This window comes from Linderina pennispora (genome assembly GCF_002104995.1).
Source record: "Linderina pennispora strain ATCC 12442 chromosome Unknown DL89scaffold_110, whole genome shotgun sequence".
Lineage (NCBI taxonomy): Eukaryota > Fungi > Kickxellomycota > Kickxellomycetes > Kickxellales > Kickxellaceae > Linderina > Linderina pennispora.
In genome coordinates this window covers 1-25,409 of record NW_024468358.1, presented here as the reverse complement: position 1 = coordinate 25,409, position 25,409 = coordinate 1, and the positions used below count along the sequence as shown (strand labels likewise).

General features: G+C 53.8%; 5 protein-coding genes across 5 annotated transcripts; 2 read left to right on the top strand and 3 right to left on the bottom strand.

The window, feature by feature from the left end:
• Window positions 1-1,315: 1,315 nt before the first annotated feature.
• DL89DRAFT_297597 (uncharacterized protein) lies at window positions 1,316-2,739 on the bottom strand (the record flags this gene model as incomplete). Its single annotated transcript, XM_040890753.1, has 2 exons — window positions 1,316-1,984; window positions 2,014-2,739. 2 exons carry the CDS (start codon window positions 2,737-2,739, stop codon window positions 1,316-1,318), a joined length of 1,395 nt encoding a protein of 464 aa, XP_040739216.1.
• A 7,031-nt stretch (window positions 2,740-9,770) lies between these two features.
• Window positions 9,771-10,413, top strand: DL89DRAFT_41577 (uncharacterized protein). Its single transcript, XM_040891639.1, has one exon. The coding sequence runs from the start codon at window positions 9,905-9,907 to the stop codon at window positions 10,262-10,264; it is 360 nt and encodes a 119-aa protein (XP_040739215.1). The 5' UTR covers window positions 9,771-9,904; the 3' UTR covers window positions 10,265-10,413.
• Window positions 10,414-14,317: 3,904 nt separating this feature from the next.
• Window positions 14,318-14,575, bottom strand: DL89DRAFT_297590 (uncharacterized protein; the record flags this gene model as incomplete). The annotated part of the gene is made up of 2 exons (XM_040890752.1): window positions 14,318-14,420; window positions 14,445-14,575. 2 exons carry the CDS (start codon window positions 14,573-14,575, stop codon window positions 14,318-14,320), a joined length of 234 nt encoding a protein of 77 aa, XP_040739214.1.
• A 295-nt stretch (window positions 14,576-14,870) lies between these two features.
• On the bottom strand, window positions 14,871-15,684 carry DL89DRAFT_41571 (uncharacterized protein). The gene has a single exon (XM_040891638.1). The coding sequence runs from the start codon at window positions 15,506-15,508 to the stop codon at window positions 15,101-15,103; it is 408 nt and encodes a 135-aa protein (XP_040739213.1). The 5' UTR covers window positions 15,509-15,684; the 3' UTR covers window positions 14,871-15,100.
• A 5,881-nt stretch (window positions 15,685-21,565) lies between these two features.
• On the top strand, window positions 21,566-23,267 carry DL89DRAFT_272564 (uncharacterized protein). Its single transcript, XM_040888993.1, has 4 exons — window positions 21,566-22,282; window positions 22,314-22,775; window positions 22,849-22,908; window positions 22,937-23,267. Exons 1-4 carry the CDS (start codon window positions 21,587-21,589, stop codon window positions 23,246-23,248), a joined length of 1,530 nt encoding a protein of 509 aa, XP_040739212.1. The 5' UTR covers window positions 21,566-21,586; the 3' UTR covers window positions 23,249-23,267.
• Window positions 23,268-25,409: the final 2,142 nt, after the last annotated feature.

Sequence of the window (25,409 nt, the reverse complement as noted above, 5' to 3'; positions counted from 1 at the left end):
CCGTAGCCAGCAGGCTTGACGGCAGCGGCACCATACCCTGAAGGTGGGCTACCAGAGTAGGCAGCCATTGCAGGCCCAGAGTTATGACCTTCACAAGCAACAACGCTTGGGGCTGCGCTGGCGATGGCAGTCATAAGTAGCGAGATGGAAAGGACGCTCTTCATTTTGTGCTGAGGGAGGTGGTGTTGATAGCGCAGAAGCTAGGGTATTAGGGTTGAATTGGAGAGTGCTCGAAAATATTGAACTGCTCAAGGTTGGCAGCGAGTGTTACAGATGCTAGAATCGATAACGCTCAATGGGAAAGGTACGGGAAAGGAAGGAAAGAGGTATACGCGACAAAGAGGGGAAGGATGACAGGGGAAGGAAAGGGAGTACTTTAGTGCTACGCTTTAACCAGGTGCGATAGTTTTAAGATCACTGCTGGTCGAATCGGGGATATTTAAATGTTCATTTGCAGATAACCCTTCTGCACATGAAGGCCAGAGATGTTTAGAAGTACACTTGATAGTAGTGTGCTGTTTTAGATCATACCCACACCAACTGCATGATTTGAGGCAAATGGTGGTTGGCCGGCAACAAAAATACCCCCCACATTAAATGTGGGTAACCCCTGTCTTGTTTCTATTAGTATTCTCAGTGTGGTCCCACGACTAATATTGCATTCGATGTAGCGAATGCACCCCCAAGCTCTGCCCATGAGTGCCCCTTGGCGGTTTGGTTGTTTCAAAAAGGAGCCTAATGCCCGCAAGGAAACCATCTAGGTTGAGTACACAAGTGAGACGGTTACTAGCCACAGCAAGCCAGAACGAGTAAATCAACATTGCATCAAAAATAAGAACATTGCGGGGGATTTAACAATGATGGTAGTTCACAGGAACAAATGTGTCGGCGTTTCTCATTTTCCCCACATATTAGGTATCGGCCCAATTTCCGAGGATATAGGCATTTGCCATCACAAACGCCATTGCATCATGTGCATACGAAAGGTGCCCGCACCCATAGCATTTTAAATATTTTAGGTGACTTTCTTGACGTGACATGACTGATAAAAAGAAGAAATTAGGAGAGGACGGATCGGAATAGCGTGGATATAAGGGATGGAGGTGGCGGGGAGGGAGGAGGGAGGTAATGGAAAGGGAGGGAGGAAAGGTGGAGATATCAGCAGGAAATAGAGAAATGTAACAAGCAGAATACGGAGGGGTAGAGTGAAGGGGGTGTAGGTATGGAACGAGAAGGGAGTACCAGGGACTGGAAAGGCAAGTAGGTTGGTGCAATGTCGCTTTACACGTTGTGCGGTGACATTGCACGAAGCGACTTAATCACAATCCTCGCCAGCATTAGGCACGACGGTCTGGCCAGGAACAGCGAGCCACTGAGGTGTGACCCTAGTGGTGGCATAGACATACTGCGTGTTGACGATGGTGACGGTGTAATCGACACACGAGCCGATGGTGGCAACTGGCGCGCCGTTGTTGAGTGTCTGAGCGACCTCACCAGCCATCTGGACAACAGTGGTCACACAGTCCTCATCAGGAACCATGACGACGGTTGTGGTATCCTCGCAATCCGGCTCATATGCAGGGGTGTCGCAGTCGGTAGTAGGAGTCTCACAATCAGTGGTAGGCGTGTCGCAGTCGGTAGTCGGCGTGTCGCAGTCGGTAGTCGGCGTGTCGCAGTCGGTAGTCGGCGTGTCACAGTCGGTGGTTGGGGTGTCGCAGTCGGTGGTAGGAGTGTCACAATCCGGGGTGGTCTCGCAGTCGGTGGTTGGCGTGTCGCAGTCGGTGGTCGGAGTCTCGCAGTCGGTGGTGGGTGTATCACAGTCCGGGGTGGTCTCGCAGTCAGTAGTCGGGGTATCACAGTCCGGAGTAGTCTCACAGTCGGTGGTCGGTGTGTCACAGTCTGGAGTGGTCTCGCAGTCGGTGGTCGGAGTATCACAATCCTCAGTCGTCGGCGTGTTGCAGTCGTCAGCACCTGCATTGGGCACCTGCACAACAGTGGTAGTCGGCTCGGGACAGCAACTACGGTAGTAGTGGGCTCAGGCACCGCAACAACAGTGGTAGTGGGCTCAGGAACCGCAACTACAGTAGTTGTTGGCTCAGGGACAGCAACGACAGTAGTCGTGGGTTCACATGAGGTTGACGGAGGTGCATATGCAGGAGGCGACGAAGTCTCACAGTCAATAGAGGTGGCAGGTGCCGCGTACTGGACACCTGCGCCATGGTGTCCAGAACCAGAACCGTGGTGTCCAGAGCCCGATCCACCCGATCCACCCGATCCACCCGATCCACCCGATCCACCCGATCCACCCGATCCACCCGATCCACCCGATCCACCCGATCCATCCGATCCACCCGATGCAACCGATGCAGCCGAGGCAGACGCCGGAGCAGCAGCTGGAACGGTAGCTGGTGCAGCAGCATGAGTAGCAGCAGCATGAGTAGCGGCAGCAGCATGAGTAGCGCCAGGAACACCATGAGGATGACCATGGGTAATGACGGCAGGGGTGATTGGGGTGATTGGGGTGGCCGGGGTAGCAGACGGCGCAGACGGCGCAGGCGTTGCAGGCGTTGCAGGAGTTGCAGGAGCAGCTGGTGTGGTAGGTACAGCTGAGGCTGCAGTTGCAGGCGCAGCAACTGAAGCTGCATTTGCGACTACCGAGCTTGTAGCAGGGGCATGCTTACTGGCAAGGACAGCCGGAAAAACACAGGCAACGAGAGCGAGGGTGATAGAGACACGCATTTTAAACTATATTAGATGTGTATTATTGAATAGCAGGTCGTTGTATAGCTGACGAATGTAGGATGTGATTGTGTGATACGGGAGAGACAGAGGAGCGCGGAGGTGGGGGAGGGAGTGCGAGTTAGGGAGGAGACGTATTAATAGGGTGTATTCTGCTTGTTTGTGATATCTCACCGATACCGGCTCCTATGAATTGCCTAGGGGTTCCTGGCTATATATACCATCCACCCCAGCCTAGTGCACCAGAAGGTGGGAGTGTGTTTGGCGGCAAAAGCATTTGCGATGGAATTGAGCAGTCAAACCACTCCAATCCTAATGGTGGGTATACCCATTCATTTCCCTTCCCGGTCTAGACATGCATGACTAGAGGGACCGCACAGGTCTACGGATCGTTTGCAATTCATACCAATTATTGCCGATGCTCAGTCTAGAGTTCCTATGTCTGATATCCATATTGGCCGTCTGGAATTCAGCGATCATCGCTAATACTGCGTGCGGCTGCTGTTCTCGGCCGACGGTGTGTTTCATTGGCAGCAGTGGGCAGCAGTAGTGATCTGATGTGTTAATCTTGATTCCCGCGTCTTAGCTGCACTTTGACATTACGTAGGCGTTCTGCCGCCCACCGCCCACAGCATACGTACCACGCTTTGCAAGGCAGACCAACGAGTGGCATATCCCTCTTTTTTCTTCACAGCAGCCGCCAATTTCTATTCCACTACTTCTCTACCTTCGCAGGTCCTCGAGTAATCAGAGCTCTTTCTTTATTCTTATTCAGCACACACTCGCATTGCTCATTATCGTCTGGCAGCATCATGGAGGCACAGTTTGCGATTGCAGGAAAGGACTTTGTCGTTTCGGTGACGGACAAGAATGTGGTCCACTCTATCGTTAAAATGAAGCACACCCAAGACAAGACGTGGCAGCTGTCGCCGATGACGCTGATGTCAGTGTGCGGCGAACCGGGCGACACAGACTCGTACGCAGAGTATATCCAGGGGAATGCCAAACTGTACAGCGTGCGCAACGCACGGGATCTGTCAGTAGGCGAGACAGCGAACTTTATCCGCGGCGAGTTGGCCAGGGCACTGCGCTCACGCAATCCATTCCAGGTCAACCTGCTGGTCGCTGGGTACGACAAGGAGAAGAAGGAGGCGGCGCTGTATTGGATCGACTACCTTGCGGCGATGGCCAAGGTGCCATATGGTGCGCACGGCTACTGCTCGTACTTTTTGTACTCGGTCATGGACCGCGAATACACCGAGGACATCACGCTGGAGCAGGCGCTCGACATTGTCAAGAAGTGCATCGCAGTCATCAAGACTCGCTTCATGATCGACCTGCCCGACTTTACGATCAAGATCATTGACCAGAACGGCACCCGCGAGATTGAGCAGAGTGATCTCTAGGCATTTTGTTAGCAAGTCACGGCCTCCTGCTTTCCAATGAATCCGTCAGAATAACCCACCTGCCGTCCATGAGCCGGTCCGGCTCAGTCCTGAGCTGGAAACACCTGTGTGATCAGTGATCAGTCCAGATCAGCGCGAATGCATTTTTTCGTAGATATAAAAAGACGCGGGCCGCGAAAAACTTTTCATTGCCCACGCTTGTCTCTGCTCTCATCTCAAAGTTCATCTGCTCCTTTTTGCTGCCAGGCCTATTGCCAAGGTATGTTTTGATTTTGAATCTGCTGAGCGTGCTTGTGCTTGTTCGCAATGATGACCCAGGCATTTGACTTTATTTACCCGGCTCCACACCTCTTTCTGAGGCGGAGCAGGGTAATGACGACAACCTCCTGCTACCTATAAAACTTGTCTGAGCAACAACACAAGCTGCTGTGCTTTTCTTTTAAGAAAACTGCATTCAGCTTAGACATCTTGCTAACACTATTTGTTACGCGTGAACCTAGGTAGCGATGTGCGCAAGCGACTGCTGACCGGCGAGAGTCGGGCGGACCACCAGCGACAAGCGAGCGAGTACAAGGTACGTTCGTCTGTTTGATCCGCCGATCTGGCGCGTATTGCAATGATGACCCAGGCATTTGACTTTATTTACCCGGCTCCACACCTCTTTCTGAGGCGGGGCGGGGTAATGACGACAATCTCCTGCTACCTATAAAACTTGTCTGAGCACACACATTGCCCAATGCTCATCTTGGATAGTGATGATAACGGTACTGACTTTTGTATTTGTTCTTGTGCATATAGGTAAAGTAGCCATGCCAGTGTAAATATACTTTCTTTACGCTGTTGCGATACATGATATCGACATGTAGTACTGGGGGATTTTTATGAGGGTTTTTGTTAAAGAAATGAAGCTATTTAATGTTTATATCCCAAATGCATCTGACCGTCCGCTAGAACGTTTTTTTATTGATTGGACAGATCCAGGCTCGTTTGGGCCACACAGCGAGTATGCATGACTCGTTCTGTGAACACCTAAAAGCCATTATTCTCCCATTGAGCCGATGGATTCAGATCTTGTGGTGCCAGATATACTAGGCTTATGGCGCTCGCGATGCGAGCTTGGCTAGTCTATGCTTTAGACAGTCGATAATGTGACAAGAAATCTCCCATGGGGCTTCACAGCCTATGGCCGATATCAACCTAAGTAAGGATATCTTCATAACACTCGAAAAATCGAACCCAGAACTAGCACTAATCATGAGCAATTGGGGTGCACTGATGGCCCGACACCATGCGCCGATTCGTGGCAAGGGATGGCGCAACAAGTTCAAGCACCATGGCTTTGAGATTTATCTGGTCGACGAATTCCGGACATCGTCGATGTGCCCGTTCTGCTGCAAAAAGTCGCTGCAGACATTCCGACATGTTCCCAGCTCACGCCCCTATCAGAGATCGGCGAGTCCGACTATCAAGTGCCATGGCCTTCTTTGCTGTACAAGCGAGTTATGTAAGCGGGCCATGGCACAATACAGGCGGGCCTATTCTTCTCGGCTCTTGAACCGCGATCTCGCAGCAGTTCTAAACTTCAGACACATTTTCCAGTCACTCTGTGATTCAGGCGATATTTCTGAATTGTTCCGTCGTTCTACGGCCATTGCTGCCGATGCTTCCGGCACCACTCCGGCAACAAAGAGGCCGCGCAAGAGGCGTGCAGCAGCAGGCGATTCTGCTGCCAGCAGTGGCGAACCAATGCAGAAACTCCCGCGCTGGGCAGGCCAACAAGATGTGAGATGTCCATGATCGCCATTGCACCAACAACCATCCGACACGTTCAAATGACCGGTTCACCGTGATGCATTTATCGACGTGTCAACCCATGCTGACTAGCACCCGAGCTCGCATCGCGAGCGGGTAATTCTAGCAATATGGCCATTTGGTCCATATCTGTGTCCATGTTCTCCCCCAGAACCAAGTCGCCAGAATCGAACCTGTGGAAGGATTCACACACGCAATATATGCTAGTGAGTGGGTGAGCCAGCAGGGACCGTCAGGTGGCCGACCTGTCGGGCCAATCACCTGTGGTGACGTGGAGAGCAGCACGGTCAGACTGCTTATAAATTGGTTGGAGCTGGCCGCTTGCGGTACCCCAGCTCTTTCTCCTTTTCTTTACTAAGTTTTCTCCTCTCTTTTACTTTTACCATGAAGGTTCCTGTCGGTTTTTTGCGTGCCTCCGGGCTTTTCTACGTTGTGCTTATTTTTATGACGCTCAGTGCGCGTCTGGTCGAGGCGGCGCGTGGCCCGGTTGTCACAGATAAGGTGTACTTTGACATCAAGCAGGGCGACGAGAGCCTGGGCCGCGTTGTCATTGGCCTGTTCGGTAAGACCGTGCCCAAGACAGCCGAGAACTTCCGTGCTCTGGCAACCGGCGAGAAGGGCTTTGGCTACAAGGGCAGCAAGTTCCACCGCGTCATCAAGGACTTTATGATCCAGGGCGGCGATTTCACACGCGGCGACGGCACCGGCGGCAAGTCGATCTACGGCGCCAAGTTCAAGGACGAGAACTTCAAGCTGCGCCATACCGGCCCCGGTATTCTGTCGATGGCTAATGCTGGACCGGACACCAACGGCTCGCAGTTCTTTATCACCACCGTGACCACGAGCTGGCTGGACGGACGCCACGTCGTGTTCGGCAAGGTGCTTGAGGGCCTGGAGGTTGTGCGCAAGATCGAAGGCACTGCCACTGGGCCGGGCGACAAGCCCAAGGAGGACATCGTTATCGCCGAGTCGGGTGTGCTGGATATGGATGGGGAGACCGAGACCCCTCTGCGCGTCGAGCTCTAGTAGCTAAATTCTCTTTCATCCAATGCGATTTTATCCCCTTTCCACAGGCAGCGCTTGTGGTGTTTGCTCAAAGCTGGCAGTTAAATTGGATGGCGGTGAATTGGGCTTTGCGCACGCACGTTGTTATTACGGCCCCCGCAGACCGGGCGGTTGGAATTCTCTGCATGCGTGTGACTACGGCTGGAGGGGCAATTATTACTGGCAAGCCGTTACGACTGACGCATCGTTACATTGAGAGCTATCTCGGCTTACTGCTGGCGTCGGGCCATATCGTTGTTCGTTTCTGAGTACGGAATGATATTTTTTGCGGGAGGAGGCAAAACTGCACCTGGGCAGTAGTAAAGGGAGGCTCGGTTATCTATTGGCATTTTCACTGGCTGCTGGCAGCAGCGGGAAACTCTGGCTAATTGATGCCTGGGCGGCAGTAGCAAAAACCCTGCCAGAGTGGCGATTACTTCTTTGGCTTGGACTTTAGGCGACTGAGCGCCTCCGCCAGCCCCTGCTGGGTGGCCGGGTTATTGACCATGGCCCAGCACCAGGCGTTGTCAGCCTCAAAGCTCTCATCGAACAGCTTCAGGTGCGCGCGGCGCAGGCTGCGGTAGGTGTCGGCCTGGGCCTGCGGCTGGAACTTGGCAGCAGCCTCGATGTGGCTCACAATGGCTGTCTGCATCTGCTCTTTCGTCTCGAACACCTCGTCAACCAGCCCGCCTCCTTTGCCTGCTGTGCAGTTAGGGTGCGGCCCAGCGGGAGCATCTTTTCGGCCAGTGCGTGGGCTGGTCAGATCGCGGTACCGCGCCGCAAGCCACTCTGGCACCGACATCCCGACTGCCACCTCTTTGAGCCCGATCGTCGATCTGCCCGCCACCATGAAGCGGCTCTGGAAGGCAAGCGCAAACACACATCCCATGCCCAGGGCGTGTCCGTTTACGGCTGCGATCGATGGCACCGGCATGGCGTGGATGCGGCGGTAGATTTGCTTGCCCAGCACCCAGAGGCGCAGGAACTCGTCACGAGAGATATTGTGGAATATTGGGAAATTGAACCCAGCCGAAAAGATATTGTCCAGGCCGGACTGCAGAACGAGGCCGCGCACGTTCGGGGCGGCTTCGACCTCAGCCAGGGCGTCGCTCAGGGCCACAAACGACGAATAGTCGAACGTGTTGGCCTTTGGGCTGTTCATGGTGATTGTAGCCAGGGCCTGGTTGTTGGCGAGCTGGCTGAACGTTACGTAAACCGGTTTCGTGCCCATTGGGCGCCGAGGCACCGCTCGCATACTGCTGGCAAAAGCCACTGACGTTCGACGTGCTGCATGTACCCGAAACATGTTTTCCTTCTGTTGCTTGTTCTGCAGATGCCGAGAGTGCGAGTGAGCCGCAACAAGAGTGCGAAATAGGCGGGAGAGGAGTGCGAAATGAAAGAGACAAAGGCGAGAAAGCGGCGTGCATCCCGCATGCTTGTCTCGTCAGATAGGGGGAGCTCGCCTCTGCCAGCTGCATCGACCTGCGCTCTTCATGCATCGCACGTGAAAGACCTGAATGTCGCGGAAATGGACCAGAGTTCATTTCAGCACTAAAAAGCCGTCTCCAATCATAGAACCGTGGGGCCGTCATGGATGTGCGGGTCGGCCAAATGATGTAAGGCGCACCTGCGCAATACACGCCGAAGACCAGTAGGCACAATAAGGTACACAACACTGAACCATGGCCCGGTTGTCCTCGGAGCATGTTTTTGTGTGTGCGAGCCTGGGCTGGAAAAGACCCGAGTCGCTCCGCTCTACAGGAGGACAATCGGAACACGTACATGTTGTCTCTTCGAGCTCCAGAGACAACAAACGCAGGCTTCGGGCGTGAGTGTTGAAGGCTGTCGTTTTTCCCGGCTGATTGCCGATGGCTTGCGAAATTCTCGATTCCCACAGGGCGCCATTGTCGAGAAAGAAATTTTTCGGTGGGCACGGGTACTGCCCAGCGTGCTGCGTACGCTCATTTACGACGCATGGCGCGGGGTGAGGAGGAGCAGGCTCAGGCCATGCAACAAGGGAAGAGAAGCGCACAGCATGCGGGTGTGCTCGGTGGTGCGAACAAGAATGTCACACGCAGAAGCTCGGTATATGGACACACCCAGCCGCGCGTGTGATCTGCACCGTTTCCCTGATATGTCGCTTTTGCAGATGCAATCGGCCTGTGCCCTGCTGTGCACGGCCGGCGGGGAGGGGACGGCTGGTGTCAATGACGCCTGCGCTGGTGCAATTTTGCACACCAACAATTTCACCCGCAGACAACTGAAGGGTCGTAACCTAAACAGGCCAACATCGTTCTTTTCGAGGCCTACATTTGCCGACACAATGCGCCGCTTGCATGGAATTGCACTTGTTCAGCTTTACTGCGTCCACCTTTTGCCTTGGCTGTTGCCTGTACAATTGGTCACGAGGGAGGGGTGGGTGGGTGTGCTCATTCTCCCCGCTCAGCCAGGGGACCGGGTTGCGTTCCCGGCTGTACCCGCACCACCGACCCACCCCTCCCCGTATGAGTTTCACTTTATTCGCTGTGGAAAAATCACTCGGGGTTCTACTGTTCTGGGCGGTAATATAAGCTGTCTTTTTGAGCCCGGGCGCCTGTTTTATTTTATATTTCACGCCATCTGGAGCACCTCTTGACGTGAGATGGTCACTACTTTTTCCCTCTCCTCCTCCCCCCTCGATTCACTCACAGCACACTCGAGCTGCCTAAGCGCCCTCCACTATTTTATATAATCTTTGGTCCAATTCTGCACATCACCACTGTATATCCTTCTTTATTATTTACAACCCTTCCCTGTGGATCACTCATTCCCGCATCCACCCCTGCTGCTTCTAATTTAACCCAATTCCCTCCCTTTCGCGTGCAACTCTCTTCCCCCGTAGTTTCCTGGCATAGGTAAGCATCATGTCCGTCCCCCTGTCCCTCCTCTCCACTTTCTGTGAAGCACCTGCATCGACTCCACAAATATGCACCACTCCCCCATTTTCTGCCTCGAATTTTGTTCCTCTGCATGTGTGGTGGCATGAGCGGCTGATGGGCTGCTTGTGCGCCTTGCCCACTTTGCGCATGTATGCCCACTACCCCTTCCCCCTCCTCCCTCCCTCCCTCTATCCCTACGATTGTGGTGCTGTGCGAGTGCCATTGCGGGTTTCCCCGGGTGATGAGCCTGTCCGCCTCGCTCGCTATTTGGCGTGGTTCACATGTGTGCCACCGCTGTGCCCCTCACCTCCTTTTCTGCACCACCCTTTCCACCTGTTCATTTGAACGCCACTGTTTGACTAGCCCCGCCGGGCACACATACATCACGGTGCTTGGGAGCTATTTATCCAGGCATATATCCAGCCATTTTCTGGTCAATTGGGCATTGACTGCCGATGACAAGCGGGCCGGGGCGCGTTAATGGCCAAAAAATGTGGCCAGCGCCACGCACACATCTCCACCTGCGGCTCTAGCCTTATTCTCGCCTCCCTCTTTATTGCCCACATTTGCCGAAAAGAACGCACACCTTACTGCCGAAATTACCGCCTGCTGAGCGACACTGGCAAAACGGAGGCAGGCGAGTATGCTAATCCACCCTGCCCCGACCATTTTTTTTGCAGAAAGCAAAGCGAACGGAAAAGGATCCGCCTGCCCGAATATGCGCTCTCTTTCCTTTTCGGCACTATTGATTGTTGTTCCTCACCTGGCCCTTGCCGGGGTTTCACAGTCGCATACCCTTCATTGCCGGGTGCTGTCTTTGTCCTTTCATCTTGCGCAGCGTTCTCGGGTATGTTGGTTCGCGCTTGGTTTCCGAAAGTGGGCGGGAAAAGGCACCTGTCATTCAGAGTTTGCAGCACACCCCCGGGTTGCGCAGACCCGAGACGCCGTCACTGTCTGCATTAATTGGTTTTTTTTTCATCTGTCGGCTGTCTCCGGCATCTCTCGACATAAATACTCCACATCTGCCCGCTCTTTTTCTCTTCCCGCTCACGTCTTTTTAATTTCCCCTCCTCTCTTTTCCTGTCGCTCGCACCCCTTCTATTGTATATTCCTCTGCTCTTCAATACTGCCTCCTGCCTATCCTCGCACATCTTTTTATTTGCCTCGGGTGCAATCGAGTATCCGATAATTTTTAGGAACCTGTCTCCTTCCCGCACCAATTACCACGGCCCCTTGAACTATCCCCTACCTTCTTGGTTTGCACCCTTTTTCGCACCCCGTTGAGCTGCTCCCACCTTTTTGGTTTGCTTTTTTTTTTTGGCTCCCCTGACCAACAAAAAAAAGAAAAAATATTGTTTATAGTCATTCTCTTATAACCAGCTCGCTCTTGTCACAAATACTTAGTGTCTCCTATATTGACATAGGCTCTTCACTATAGCAGTCCCTCACCATAAATGCAGACTACCGAAAGCAGCACTCGTGATTCCGAGCGGCAACGAGGAGGGGACACTGCTGATGCCCCAGCGGCCGCGCCAGTGCGCAAGCGGCTGTCGCTGGCATGTACGACATGCCGCCAGCGCAAGGTCAAGTGCGACGGGGCGCGGCCATCATGTAAGACGTGTGCCAAGTTCAACTGGCCATGCATCTACCAGCCATCGAACCGCAAGCGCGGACCTCGGCCTCGGGCGATGGCAGGCATGGATGTGCCAGCTCCGTTCGCGAGCCGGTCCCCGTGGGGCATGGCGCACGGCTACCCTGCGTACGCGTACGGCGGCGGGCCGCCTGGCATGGTGGGCATGCCACCGCCGCCACCGCAGCAGTATATGATGCCAGCCGATGGTGGCCCTGCAGCAGGGCCGCTGAGAGTCGACCCGCTGCATGGCCGGCTGGGTGGGTATAACCACGACATGTTCTCGTCGTACAGCGATTACATGGCGAGCACGACGCCGGTGCGTGTGCGGCCAGCACGGCCCATGGCTGTGGAGCCGCCCATGTACTATGCGCAGAACCCACGCAGCCCGCTGTCGCCGCCAGGCGTGGCGCGGCAGCCGCGGCCGCTGCGCGGATCCTCTGATCCATATTCGACTGGACACCACTACACAAATGGCAGGACATTCGCGTCGCCGCCTCTGCATGCCCAGCAGCCGCCGTACATCAGCTCGCAAGAGGATGTCTCGGGAATACACGCTGCAGGCGTCTATAATTCTGTCAAGAGCGTGCAAATCCCTGCGAGTGCTGCAGCGCTCTCGGCATCCGCCCAATCCGAATTCGACCACTCGCAGCACAAGATCGCCGGCGCGGACGTGTGCAATGCTCAGCCACTGTCTAAGCCTCTGTCTCACCCATATACCGATACACCTATGTCCGTGCCCATTCCGCATGCATCGGGGGTGCCGTTTATGTCACCGCCGCTGCCGCCACGCACCAGCGACGACGTCTACAGCATGTCGTCCAGCTCGATGCCAAACATGTCATCGCTTAGCGCCTTCAAGAGCGATGTTTTGCGCATGCAGCTGCCCCCATTGTCCGAGGCTCTAGGCGAAAGCTACTTGCGGGCCGGCTGCAAGCAAATGCAGTGGAGTGACGCTGCCACTCAAGGACTCGTTCCATGAGGAGGTGTCCAAGATGCTTGCATCACAGAGCAGTGATATGCATGGCAGTAGTGAGAATCGCGTGCGGCTGCCACCTATTGTTGGCCTGGACTCGCTTCGAATCGACGGTAAATGAACCAAAAAACACCATGCCCTCCTTCCCAGCAGCACCTTGCAGCCTGTTCGTTTAGAAACGACCTCCAGCGCCCCGTGTATACTTTTTTATTCCACATTGTTCACCATCAGCACTCACTTCCTCTTCTAATTTTATGCCCTACTATCTTCAAATAAAACGCCTTCTTTAAGCAGCCAGCCGCTTCTGTTGGAGTGCAACTTGTCCGCCGGTGCTGAACCTTAATTCCATTCTCTGGAAATGGTGCCTTGCCCGCCCCTTGTTTCGCAGCATTGTCCCCAGCTCGTGTTCCTTTTTTTTCTTGCTCTAGGCCTCTCAGAAGGGATGCATTTTTGTTTGTCCGAGCCATTCACCCTGCCCTATACCTCGTGTGTGTGACTCGCATTGTGCGTTGCGTATTTCCATTTTTGGGGTGGTGGAGGGCGGGTCAAAATAAACCCATGGACATTGAACAATCCCCATGATGGCCGCTCGGATGTGCCACTTTGGCTAAACGGCACTGCCTGTCACCGAGGCCACAATGCGCCTCCAATGTGCACGGAAAGCCCCTCGGTGAACGCACACGTAAAATTGCTTTTCTGCTGCTGGCGTGGACACTGCAATATCCCATGCCCAACGACACGAGGTTGCAGAGACATTCATACAAGAGCGAAGGCACCTTGCCCCATGTGTGAAGTGGTTGTGTCACAGTGGGCCAATTGCCGATTTTGGACATCAGGCACGTGCAGAAGAGCAATCATCTGATCAGATTACGCTTTCGGGTGATTTGCGGCTGCCAAGCCGACTAATTTTAGATTGGCATGCAAGCCAAGGGCTCCCTGATACCCACCAGCCCCACAGCCAAGACTGCGCTGCGCCAAAGCACGCTGTGTATCCACACATAAAGCGTGACGCATTCGGCAGCTGTTTTTTCTCCTTTGCTTTCCAAACAACCTCCGCCACATTTTCACTATATTAACAACTTTCCATGGACGAGAAACAAAGACTGGCCGATCTCGAGGCGAAGCAGAGCCAGTACTTGAACCAGTACGGCCAAGAAATTCCTGCTCAGCAGCAGCACCATGCGCCGGCGGGCGACACAAAGAACGAAGGTTACCAGACAAGCAGGGATATGTATCCACCGTACACGCAGGCAGGCCCTGTGGGCCCCTATGGACCCGGCAGCCAGAGCCAGCCCGTCAGCCAGGCAGGACCCGCCAGGCAGGAGCCCCCGCAGTACAGCGACGTGGGCCCTGTCCCCCCTGGGCAGTACTCAAACGACCCGTACGGTGCACAGGCAAGCAGCAGCCGGCACACAGAGCAGCCGCCTCAGTACCAAAGCAAGGCGAACCTGCCGCAGGAACCGGCTATCCCCGGACAGCAGATGAAGCTCGACCCAGGCACGTACATTGAGATTGAGGGGGCGCCGGCACAGCTCAACTGTCCGTACTGCCATCTGCCGATTATTACTCAGATCAAGACAAAGACCGGCACCAAGACGGTGGTTGCTGCCGTGGCCATTGCGGTCGTTTTCTGGCCGCTGGCGTTCATCCCGTTCGTGTCGAAGCGCATGAAGAAGTCTGTCCATGTGTGCCCGCACTGCAAAAAGAACCTGGGCAAGGTCGTCACTGTATCTGCAGTTCGGCCCGTCCAGCAGCAATGAGTGTAGAGCTTTTTTTCGGATACTTCAATAATCTATTTATTCTTCTTCCGTGCTGCTTTGCGCTGGCGTGCTTCCCGTGCCTGCTGCTTCAGCTGCTCGGGCTTTCCGACATTCTCTTGGTTGTACGGGCAGTGTCTGCATGCATTGCCGCAACAGTACTCGCGGTCAAGGTGCGACAGCTCTGTAAACACTGTGTAGCCGGTTGCTGGGTCGGTGTAGGTGCGGTCGCCGTTTGCAAGCGCAGCTTCGTGTATGCGCTTCCAGGGCGTGTCTTCGATATCGCCGGGCATGGTGAAGTAACGGACGAGCGGAAGGCGGCGGCGGACGGCGAGAGTGGCAGCGAGCAGCTGACGCATAAATACGGGACGTAACAAGAAGTGGGGATATTTGCAATTCTCTCACAGCGCACCCGTGGGAGCCAGGGCTGGCACTACCCTGTAGGCCATAAACGGTGATCCATATGGGCTTGACTCTACTACACTGTAGATCCCAAGAACTGCAGAAACCCAGTCAGACAGCGGTGACATGCGCTCGACCAATGTGGCAGTGCGCGGGGTCCTAGCGCAGTCCGCAGCTGTCTGTGTGTTGTCCACGGTGGCATCACACTCTGTATCTCCATGCATCATTGCTGCCACATCACTTGGTCACCACCAGGCTGCGTGATACCAGGGAAGGCAGGCTAGATAGCATAATGCCCTGCTGACAGAAAACACCTGGTGATGTGCTGTCCGTGACTGCATAACGTCAGTCCGCAGGCAGTCTAGAGAACTGGAACCACATGGGAAGGATCTGTTTGCAGGAGCCATGTTTATTCACTATTCGTCTACCAACACACAGTGCTTGCAGCCAAAGCTGTCAGGTGAAAAGCGGAATGCCTGGCCATGTGCTCCTGGTCCACGTCGGAATCCGCCGCGAGACTCGGCAACAGCGAGGAGCAGATAGGTGAGGGAGATTATAGCGAGGCGCATTAGCAGGGAGGACAGAAATAGCAGAGGTGAGAGAAATAACAGAGCTAAAATAGACAAACTAGGCAATCTGTGGTGGCTGTTATTGTTCTTGACTCCTGGGAGAATTCCGAGACATGCTGGTTCCTCGGCCGATCGATAACGCTTGGCCCGGGGATACCAGAGCCCCTCCCCCAGATACTCCGCCAGGATGTGTTTGTTTGCTGCGTCCCGATCGTGCATGCATATCTGCTGTAGTCCAACAAATACACTGTGCATGGTGGTGCATTCCCGGCCTGCGTGTCTGCTGCGCTCCGAGGGGCATGCACGTCTTTTCCCTCATCCCCAACAAAGCGTGCCCGGGTTTATAGCTCTTGTTTTTCGCTGCAACTGACCTCGTGAGCAGCTAGTCAGTTTGGGCACGCACATCGCGTGTTTGAAGAAAAGTTTTTTTTTTTTTTGGTAGGCTCGGGTGGTGGAATGCCACCCGCTATTTCCGCGACATGGCTGGCGACATGGGCGCACAAGCGTGTGTTATTCTGACTGTGACTGGGCAGATGTTCCACCGTCCAAGGACTGGATACACAGTGGTGGCTTCCAGTGGCCATTCTGATAACAGAGCGAAATGGTACACCCAGCACCAATTCCGGGTATGGCGATCGACAGGATGGACGGACATTTGACTGGGATGGCAAAATGGGCAAAGCAGCTAGTCAAAAAGGGCCTGTCCCTCCGCTGAAAAATGGACAAAAAATGGACAAAAAATGGACAAAAAATTACCCACGGGCGTTAGGAATACGGGCCAAAGAAAAATGCGCGGATGGGAAGGGCATTTGGGAAAGTGCGCATGGTTAAGATTGGTGGCAGAGACCAGGCTGGGGCTTGTCGCTGAGATATTTAAGGGAGCTGCCTCCCATTCCCGCTCTCCCGCCCGTTGACAATACTTTCTTCTTGCCTTTACTTTTCTGCACTTTTGGAACATCCAGTACACTTTTTTCGTATTTTTACACAAGACCTCGTCTGTATAATCCTCAGGAGACACCTCTGTCACGTTTTATTCCTGGGACATTCGCTCAACTACATAGCTCTATAAAACCAACCACGCTGTAAACCAATCCCTGCTCGAGTTCAATGCCCATCAGCGTTCCATCGACTGCATCTGCTATTATCCGTGCATCTTCTGCTGCATCTCTCAAACGGCCCCTCACTGCCGCCTATGTCCATCCTACACGCCTCGCTTTCATACATACTCGTCGTGCCTCGGGTCCAGCAGCCCTTGTCGCTCGACATGCAGGAGCACCCGCGACGTATCCGCCGGGTTCCCTGAGCCCGCGCAGCACGTTCAAGGCCGCAATGTCCGTGGCTCCCTGCAGAGGCATGTCGACTCTCGAGTCGCGCGCGCCAGCGGCTACGCACGCCGCCTCTGCAACCACGGACCCCCTTGCCGGGCCGCTTCTGCGCCCGGACCCGGCGCACGCTCTGAGCAAGCAGAGCGTGGCGAAGCTGATCCCGCTGTGGTTTGTCTACATGGCTTGTGGCAGCCCGCAGCTGGTGCAGATGGCACCGGGGATCCTCAAGCTGTTTGAGAAGCTGCGTCTCTCGTGGCTCTCGAACGCGGTAATGCGGCGCACTTTCTTCGCGTGGTTCTGCGCCGGCGAGAAGGAGAAGGAGATTGTGCAGGCCATGCGCGGCCTGAAGGAGTCGGGAGTCGGGTCGATTCTGGACTTTTCCGCTGAGGCGGATCTGGCTGAGGATCGGGATGCCACCGCGGCCGTTGCAGGCGCTGCCGACACTGCGCGTGCCCACGCCAACGTCAAGGCGGACGCCTTCGCCAAGGAGTACCTGCACGGCCTGCACATGTCGGAGCAGGTGCCGGGGTCGTTTGCGGCCATCAAGGTGACTGGCCTGGCCGACCCCGAGGTGCTGTACCGCCTGTCAATGCCGTACCGGCCCATGCGCGAGGCCTTTGTCGCAGCCGACCACGACAGCGACGGACGCATCGACTTCACGCAGTTCAAGCAGGCGGTGCTGCCGTCGATGCCCGGCGGTGACCGCGTGTCGTCGGCCAGCGGCATGTTCTCGATGGTCGACACCAACAACGACGGCCAGGTCGACTGGGTTGATCTGCAGATGGCGCTGGGCCTGGACAACCCGCTGGCACGGCCGCTTTACCTGCGCGCTTCGCCCACCAGCGAGTACGGCGCCGTCGAGACCGACTTTGAGGACTACGAGCGCATGATCTCGCGCTCGCGTGCTGTGGCCCAGCAGGCCAGCGACAGCAATGTGCGGATCATGGTGGACGCCGAGCACTCGTACTTCCAGCCGCTGATCGACCACGTCGCGCTGGTGCTGCAGCGCGAGTTCAACGCACAGACCCAGCACGGTGGCCGTGCGCTGATCTTCAACACGTACCAGATGTACCGCGCAGACTCGTTCCAGCGCATGGTCGACGACTATGAGCGCGCCGCGCGCGAGGGCTGGCGCTTCGCAGCCAAGCTGGTGCGCGGTGCGTACATGGAGCTGGAGCGCGAGCGCGCTGCCAAGCTCGGCTACGCGTCGCCCATCAACCCGACGCTGGAGGCCACGCATGCGTCGTACAACAAGGGCGTCAACTTCCTGATGCAGGAGGTTGCCACCGCCCAGGCTGCCGGCGCCGTGCCACCGGTCCTGTTTGCTGCCACCCACAACAACGCGTCTATCGAGATGGGCATGCAGCAGCTGCGCCAGCTCAACATCGACACCACCAACGAGCCCGTCATGTTTGGCCAGCTGCTCGGCATGCAGGACGCGGTCAGCTACGCCATCGCCAAGGCCGGTCTGCCCATCTACAAGTACGTGCCCTATGGTCCGCTCGAGGAGGTCATGCCGTACCTGATCCGCCGCGCCCAGGAGAACTCGGCTGTTGCCTCGTCCATCCGCAAGGAGGCTTCGGCCGTGCTGTCTGAAATCAGGCGCCGCCTGACCGGCAGATCCGCTGCTGTTGCCCCCACCACCACTGCTGGCCGCCAGTCGTCCTCGGCCCAGTAATCTGTACCGCCTTATCTTCCCTGCGTCAGAAAACCCGTTCCTTTGCTGGCTGACTACATTAATAAACTAGGAACCGCTGCTCCATAGAAAAAGTGCCGAAGCATTCCGGTCTGTTGTGGCTTCCCCAATTGCCAATCCTTGGGGAGAGATTCGCAGTTCGACAGTGTCACTGTGAATCCGCCTGCAAGCGTGCGGTCAAGGAATAGGAGATTTACATGGCCCGTGCATCGCCCTTTTTTGACCTTGCCCACTATACTGCTGGCGAGTTTGCTGACACTTTGGATACGTGTGGGCTGGCACAGAGACATGCACGCCCCGCATGCACGACTTTCGCTCGCCCACATCTCCATGCAAGACGTTCTAGGCGTTCCGTTAATGTCCGGCTCGCCTCCATTGTCTGCCACGCATGTCGCCGGGTCGGCCGACTCTGCCTCAGCACCAGTGACAAATCACTGTATCCCACAGGTGCTCTTCTGCGACGTGAATCTTCGCCCCCAGGCCATATGTCTCTTGTTTGACTCTGGGGTTTCTCCGTGCCCTTGAAACCCTATTCGGGCGAAACCTGCCAGCGGAAATCGGCCCCGGGTGGTATTGCGGAGAATCATTGCGGGCCTTCATGCGGCCAGGTCCGCAGATAAAGAGCTGACTCGGAACGGTCGAAGGACACCGAGAATGCAAACACGGGCGATTGCCACTATCCGGCTATATTTCTGACACTACACAAGATTGCTGTTAGACATCTATCAGTAAACCAAAGTGGTGATGTCCCTCCAGAATTCGTTCTTAAGGATAAACTCCATCTCGGAGGCAGATACAGTAAAGTTGACAAGGATGTCCTTGCTTGGCGGTGGTGCTGGCAATATGACATATTGCACTGCTCGGTAATTTGGGTACACCGTTGAAAACGCTTGAACGCCGCTGCCGAAATCCGCGTGGTACAGCTTGGCCCTCGTAACGTTGGAAGTCAATGTGATAAGAGCGCTCTTCATTGCACTCGCAATGAAGGACCCAGCCTTGAAACTATCAGATTCAACAAAGTCGATGAACGAGCCGATGAACGGGGGTGATACATTTGACAGCGACCTACGAACTTGGGCACCTATCTCCGCAAGCGTCTGAGGAGTGATCGGTTGCTCTGCGTGGCTCATCTGGTTATTAACGATCGCAGTGAACAGTGGATTGCCGATATAATTCGTATTTGACATTCCAAGAAGGCCACGAAGGTCACAGGCGACTGATAGACCGTGCTCTCCTTTAGCATTCACACTGCGATTCGTAAGCCGTCTAAGCCATCCGATGTTGGCTACATCTGCGTCAAGCTTTGCCTGCCCATGGACCTTGTATGCTATTGCAGATAGAAGGTCGTTGGAAGTAAGCCGCACACCGGGCGGCATGCACTCCAGAACTCGGCTATGAAGATGGTCGAATTTCTCGCGTGAAATACGGAACAGATGGCCACGCGTTGGATTCCTGTTCCCAAGGTAGTTCAGGAGCTTTGCGCGGGAGTTAGGCGAGAGCCCCAAAAGCCAGTCTGCAATACGGGACTTTATGGTGTAAGCACGGAGTGTTGTGTCGTCAAGTGGCAGGCGCTTGCTGGGAAGATGTTTCTGAATTGCCTCCCGGTCAAAGCAGTAGCTGGCCTTCTCTGCATGGACACCGGTAACCAACGCACGTGTTTCTGCTGCCCACTGGTTGAAAAACTCAAGACTGCCAAAGGCATCGGTAGCCACATGGTTGGTGTTGAATGAAATAATTATACCGCTGTTGTCCTTTAGCCGTACCACATGGGTATTGAGAAGCTTGATCACACCTGTGTTCCTATCAGGATATGCAGTATTGCCAACAGGTGCCAGGTCACTAGGCCAGGTTGTCGGGTTGAAATCCGCTGATTTGATGTCGCTGAAATGCGTGTCTGACTGGGATTCGCGATAGCCGGGCAGGTTCAGGTCTGACTTGTCGACTACAACCTGCAACATGCCGCCACCCTTTTTCTTGATTTGTCCAGCTAGCAGGGAAAACTGCAACACCGTCTTATAGTACGCATCTTCCAGCTCCTGAGATGGCATAAAACTGTTAGTGAGGTTATCGTTGGCGTAAAAGAAAACGATGCAGACGTTGTACGATGATAGAAGAACATCATACTTCGTAAGGTCGTAGATCTTAGAGTCAATGCCTGTTAAAAACTGGCTCATAATGAGGTTGTAAAAGTAGTTCAAAAGCAAGGAAAAGCTTGTGGAATCATTTCCTATACGGAATCGTTTCTCAGCCATTTATATTAGAGGCAATGCAAAGTATAGCATGGGAACATATTTGTTGGCAAGAGCAACCACTATACCATGGCACATATCCAAAATATGTTGCCAAATAGCGCATTGTCTAATATATTGCATTCCAGCTAAGCCTTTGTACGAGGCGAGTGTTTGTGCCATTTGTACAATTACCCCTAGGTTCTCGAAATAGGTACATTGTAGAGGGTCCACATATAATACTAGGTGTAGTGTAACAACAAATAGCAATGACGTGAGCAAACTAGCACATCTCTTGTTCTTAAAAATGCTATGTATTCTCATAGAACATGGTTCTAAGCTGTTTTACGAGGTTACATCCATCAGCAAAGCATCGTGGCGATATTCTGCCAGAATATATTTCTAAGGATATATTTCATAGGTGCATGTTTAGGCGATGACCATTATTTCATATTGAGGGAAACAAGCCGGTGTATCCTGTGTGGAAATGCCTAGCAACACTCTATTTCAAACTTCAAGGGACGAAATAGGCGACCAACAGGCGACAGAATCGTTTTCTTCACAGCACTTTTCTTCGCAAAAGTTTCTGTGATACTCTAACAATGTATTTTCATCTATAATACACCGTAGTCACTATGTAGATGACGGGTGCAGATGGCCCCCACCAGAAATCCCCATGTCGATTCTGTCGCTACGCGCAGAGGAGCGGATTCATCAAAATCCCAGGCAGCAGTGGATTCATGGGTGTGTTGTTTACAATATTTGGCTCCTTTGATCTTCAAAAGTGGCTTTGGAAATCAGGTAGAGTGGGGCCTTGCGTCGAAATATATGGCTTTGACTTTTGAATATGTACACAGACGCTCCTCCAGCGGCGCCACCTGCTTGGAATCAAGGAGGCATTTGCATATTTTGGAGCCAAGCCAGTCAATCCTTCAAATGAGTGAATTAAGCCCAGCCAGCCCTTGCTACTAGTGGCATGGTCTCGTTGTGATGTTTGGGAAATATAAATGCAATAGCTTCCTGGGGATGCAGTCTCCATTACATCCATCGGCCTTTGCCCGTACCTTCATATTTTAATATTTCCATGATACTACACGCTCTATTTTTGCTAGTCCTCTCGGCCACTGCGCTGGCAAAGCATGTTGTGGTTGACTGGGATGTCACCTATGTTTACATGATGCGCGATGGAATCAACTACAGGCGGTCGATTGGCGTCAATGGCCAGTCCCCAATCCCGCCTGTATATGCAACTCGCGGCGACACTCTCATCCTCAACGTGCACAATTCGCTGAATGTAACCACCACGATCCATGCACACGGCCTGTTCATGCGCGGCATGTCTTACATGGACGGGCCGGCAATGACTAACCAGTGCGGAATCCCGCCTGGTGAGTCGTTCACATATGAGTATCACCTCGAGCAGGCGGGCACGTTCTGGATCCACGGCCACGACCACGATCATAGCGCCGACGGGCTGCGCACTGCATTTGTTATTTATGACAAGGAGCCGCCGTACAAGTACGATGCAGAGCATCTGTTTACTTTTGAGGACTGGTTTGTAGGAAAATTTACCGAGCGTGCTGAGCTGGTTTCTAGTCCAACAATGCCATATCCACCGCCGCATACCGTCGGGTTTGGCCTGATTAACGGCTACAACGGCAACACCACGAAACCAATCAAGTTTGAGCCGAAGAAGACGTACCGCATCCGCCTTATTAATATGTCTAGCACCTACTGGTACTACTTCCAGATCCCCGGCCACAAGCTGCGCGTTATTGAAGTCGATGGGATTCTGAGCGACGAACATATAGTTTGATGGCGTGCAGCTGGCACCTGCCATGCGCTACTCGGTTCTGGTCACTGCACATGACTCGGACGAGCTCAACTACTACTATAAGGTCAAGATGTACGCAGACTTTATTCCAACGTCACCAGGTGAGAACCCGCGGTTTTACTCAGGTCTAGTTGAGTACAAGCAGGATTCGCCGGTCAAAGAGCTCCCTGACATTGATGATAGCAAGCTGATATGGGTCGAGGATATCAAAATGACAGCACTCGATAAGCAGCCGCCACTGCCAGTAGACCGCTCGCTGTATCTGTGGCTTGGTAACAACCTCTTATCCACAGGTCAGCGCCTGGACCACATCAACAATATCACATACTACGCACCGCTGGTTCCCTCCCTGTTCACCGCAATGACCACTGGCGACCTGGCAATGAACCCTGACGTCTACAATAACCGGACACATCCAGTGGTGCTAAAGCACAATGAGGTTGTCGAACTTGGAAGTTCATAACCCAAACAGATTTCATCATCCTATGCATCTGCATGGCCATGCGTTCCAGGTCACCGAGTATGGTCCGTCGCTAGATGGCTTCACATCTGGTAACACATTCTCTCCGCTTGTACAGTCGCTTGTTGCCCCCGATCCAGCGTGACGTTATACAAATTCCGTCATTCTCGTACGTAAAAATCAGGTTCCGCGCTGACAACCCAGGTGTCTGGTTGTACCACTGCCATGTCAATGTCCACGGCAGCCCTGAGAGTCTGCGGATGCTCATGACGTTCGTTGAAGCCCCTGACGTTCTGCAGAAGACGCAGACGCTTCCCAAGAAGCTTATTAGGCACTGTGAGATGAGCGGAATCAAGGCATCTGGAAATGCTGCTGGCAATACTGGGCTTGATATGGCAGGGTTGTCCCCTGTTCCATACATTGTTTCCAAATCCATTAGAAAACAAGAGTAGCTTCACTGAAATAAACCCATCCATATTAAATTCACTGTGCTTGCTACAGGAACAACCCGTCCCTGAATAATATGCTAGTGCACATTTAGATACAGATATATGATTGATCAATACATTGGCTTGATAGAGGCAAGATATGGCGGTTGATGGGCTGCTTCTGGCTAAGCACTTAGCGGCAGTAGTTCCACATGATATTTTTGTAGATATGCAGTTGAGAAAGCTCTCTTGGATATGTAGGCAACGACCGAAGGTCAATCACCCAATATTTAACCAGCACCGGCACCAAGCAGCTACACCAATCAACAGCTTCACATTTCACCTTCAGCATGTTCTAGACCTACACTTCTCTTCTTGGTCTTGTCACTCTGAGGATATTTTATCTGTCTGTCCTAATCAGCGAATGCCATACACAGCTGACCATTGACCTGATCTCGTGGAATCTGACCACGCTCGAGAACCTGATGCTCTGCCAGACGCAAGAGTGCGTGTGGCAGCGCTCGGTCCTGGCGCACATGAAGGATGCAAAATGTTGTGAGGATTGCTACCCAGGTGGCCGAGTTTTATAGTGCGATGATTGAAAGCGGATTGCAGAGGTTGCTAACACAGTTCCAGGGGCTGGATGGACCACTTCAAGGTCAAGAGACTGCTCTTCCTGGTGGAAGCGCAAACGAAGAAAATCGAGTGTCTAGCTGGTGCCCATTACGGAGATGAAGTCGCTAGGCTGCAGGCAGTGCAGGAGCTGTGCAACCAGGCACAAGAGCTCATGAACTACGACCAGCGGTGGGCGAAGCACATTCGGCCAGTGACCGTCGATGTTAAATTGCCTCAAGATTATTGAGAACCCAGGAACACTCCTGGGAGAGCGGGAACTGGGTGCACCGCTGTTCAAGGGCTTGGTGCTATTTGTGATCTACCAGGCTGCGAAACTTGTAGGAGGACAACAGGAGTGAGTTGGGCTCCAAGGTCGTTGTGGCAGTCCTAGACAGGCTTACAGCGGACTACGAGTCAGCTACGGCGCTGGCTGATGCATCCGAAAAGGCGCTGGAGGATGAGATGCGTGAGGAGGCACAAACACCATGAGATTGTGAGGAAGGCATGCAAGTGTGATACGACTCTAGTTGCAGGTGGAGGCGTGGAGCAAGTTCTTTATGCTGATGAGTTCGTCGTACGACGAGATCGAACGGCAAGCGCCATCTACCACAGCGAGCCCACGGACGGACCTGCACCACAGCCAGATCGTTCCACAGCTGCAGCAGTACATGAACAAGGTACCGATTATGTGGGGCGGGCGGCTAAAGTCCATTGAGAAGCTGAAGCGCCTTGCCAGCGAGGGCGATGTGGCACCAGCGCTCAATGAGATGCAGAGATTGGCAGAGCCACCGATCTCTGATATCTTGGAGCCATCCAGCAGCGCACTTTTCCCTACCTCTCTCCCGCTGGCTTCCAATTACATTTCTCGAATTCAGTAATTTACAATGCGCGCTGTCCTCCAAAAGGTTCTGCGAGCTAGCGTCAGTGTCGACGATCGTGTGGTCGGTGAGATCGGCCGCGGTATCACGGTTCTAGTTGGCATCAGCCAGCACGACACCAAGGAAGAATGAGGAGTACATGGCCAAGAAGATCCTGAATATGCGGGTATTCGACGACGCAGAGGGTGCCATGTGGAAACGCAGTGTGCAGGACGAAGGTCTGGGTGTCCTGCTAGTATCCCAATTTACATTGTACGGCAAGACAACAAAGGGCACAAGCCCGACTTCCACGAGGCCATGAGTCTGCAGAGTCAAAGCAGTTTTTTGACGACTTTGTCAAGCGGTCGGGCAGTTGTACGATCCGTCCAAGGTATCTACCGGGGAGTTTGGCGCAATGATGCAGGTCAGCCTGGTCAACGACGGACCGGTAACGCTGGAGCTCGACTCTAGAAAGTTCTCTTACGACACGAAGGATCCGGCCAAGGAAAAGTTCTGAAGGGCAAGGAGCAGCGGCGCAAGGGATTCGAGCAGGGAAAGGCGAATTCGGAAACCAAAGAATAGACAATTTTCGATATATATTCCAAAACCTTTAGACAACCGGTATTTACTTCTTGCCCGACTTCTTGATGCCACCGGTGGCCAGGGGGCCGCCCTTGGCAGCCTTGGCCTTGAGCTCCTTGAGCTTGGCAGCC

Excerpts from the sequence above, each read along its gene's own strand:
- DL89DRAFT_41577 (XM_040891639.1), top strand. The coding sequence starts at position 9,905 with ATGTCCGTCCCCCTGTCCCTCCTCTCCACTTTCTGTGAAGCACCTGCA.
- DL89DRAFT_41571 (XM_040891638.1), bottom strand. The coding sequence starts at position 15,508 with ATGCACAGTGTATTTGTTGGACTACAGCAGATATGCATGCACGATCGG.
- DL89DRAFT_272564 (XM_040888993.1), top strand. The coding sequence starts at position 21,587 with ATGATACTACACGCTCTATTTTTGCTAGTCCTCTCGGCCACTGCGCTG. Across the intron at positions 22,283-22,313 it reads ACAAGCTGCGCGTTATTGAA|TTTGATGGCGTGCAGCTGGC; the intron begins GTCGATGGGATT and ends ACGAACATATAG. Across the intron at positions 22,776-22,848 it reads TGGTGCTAAAGCACAATGAG|GTCACCGAGTATGGTCCGTC; the intron begins GTTGTCGAACTT and ends CATGCGTTCCAG.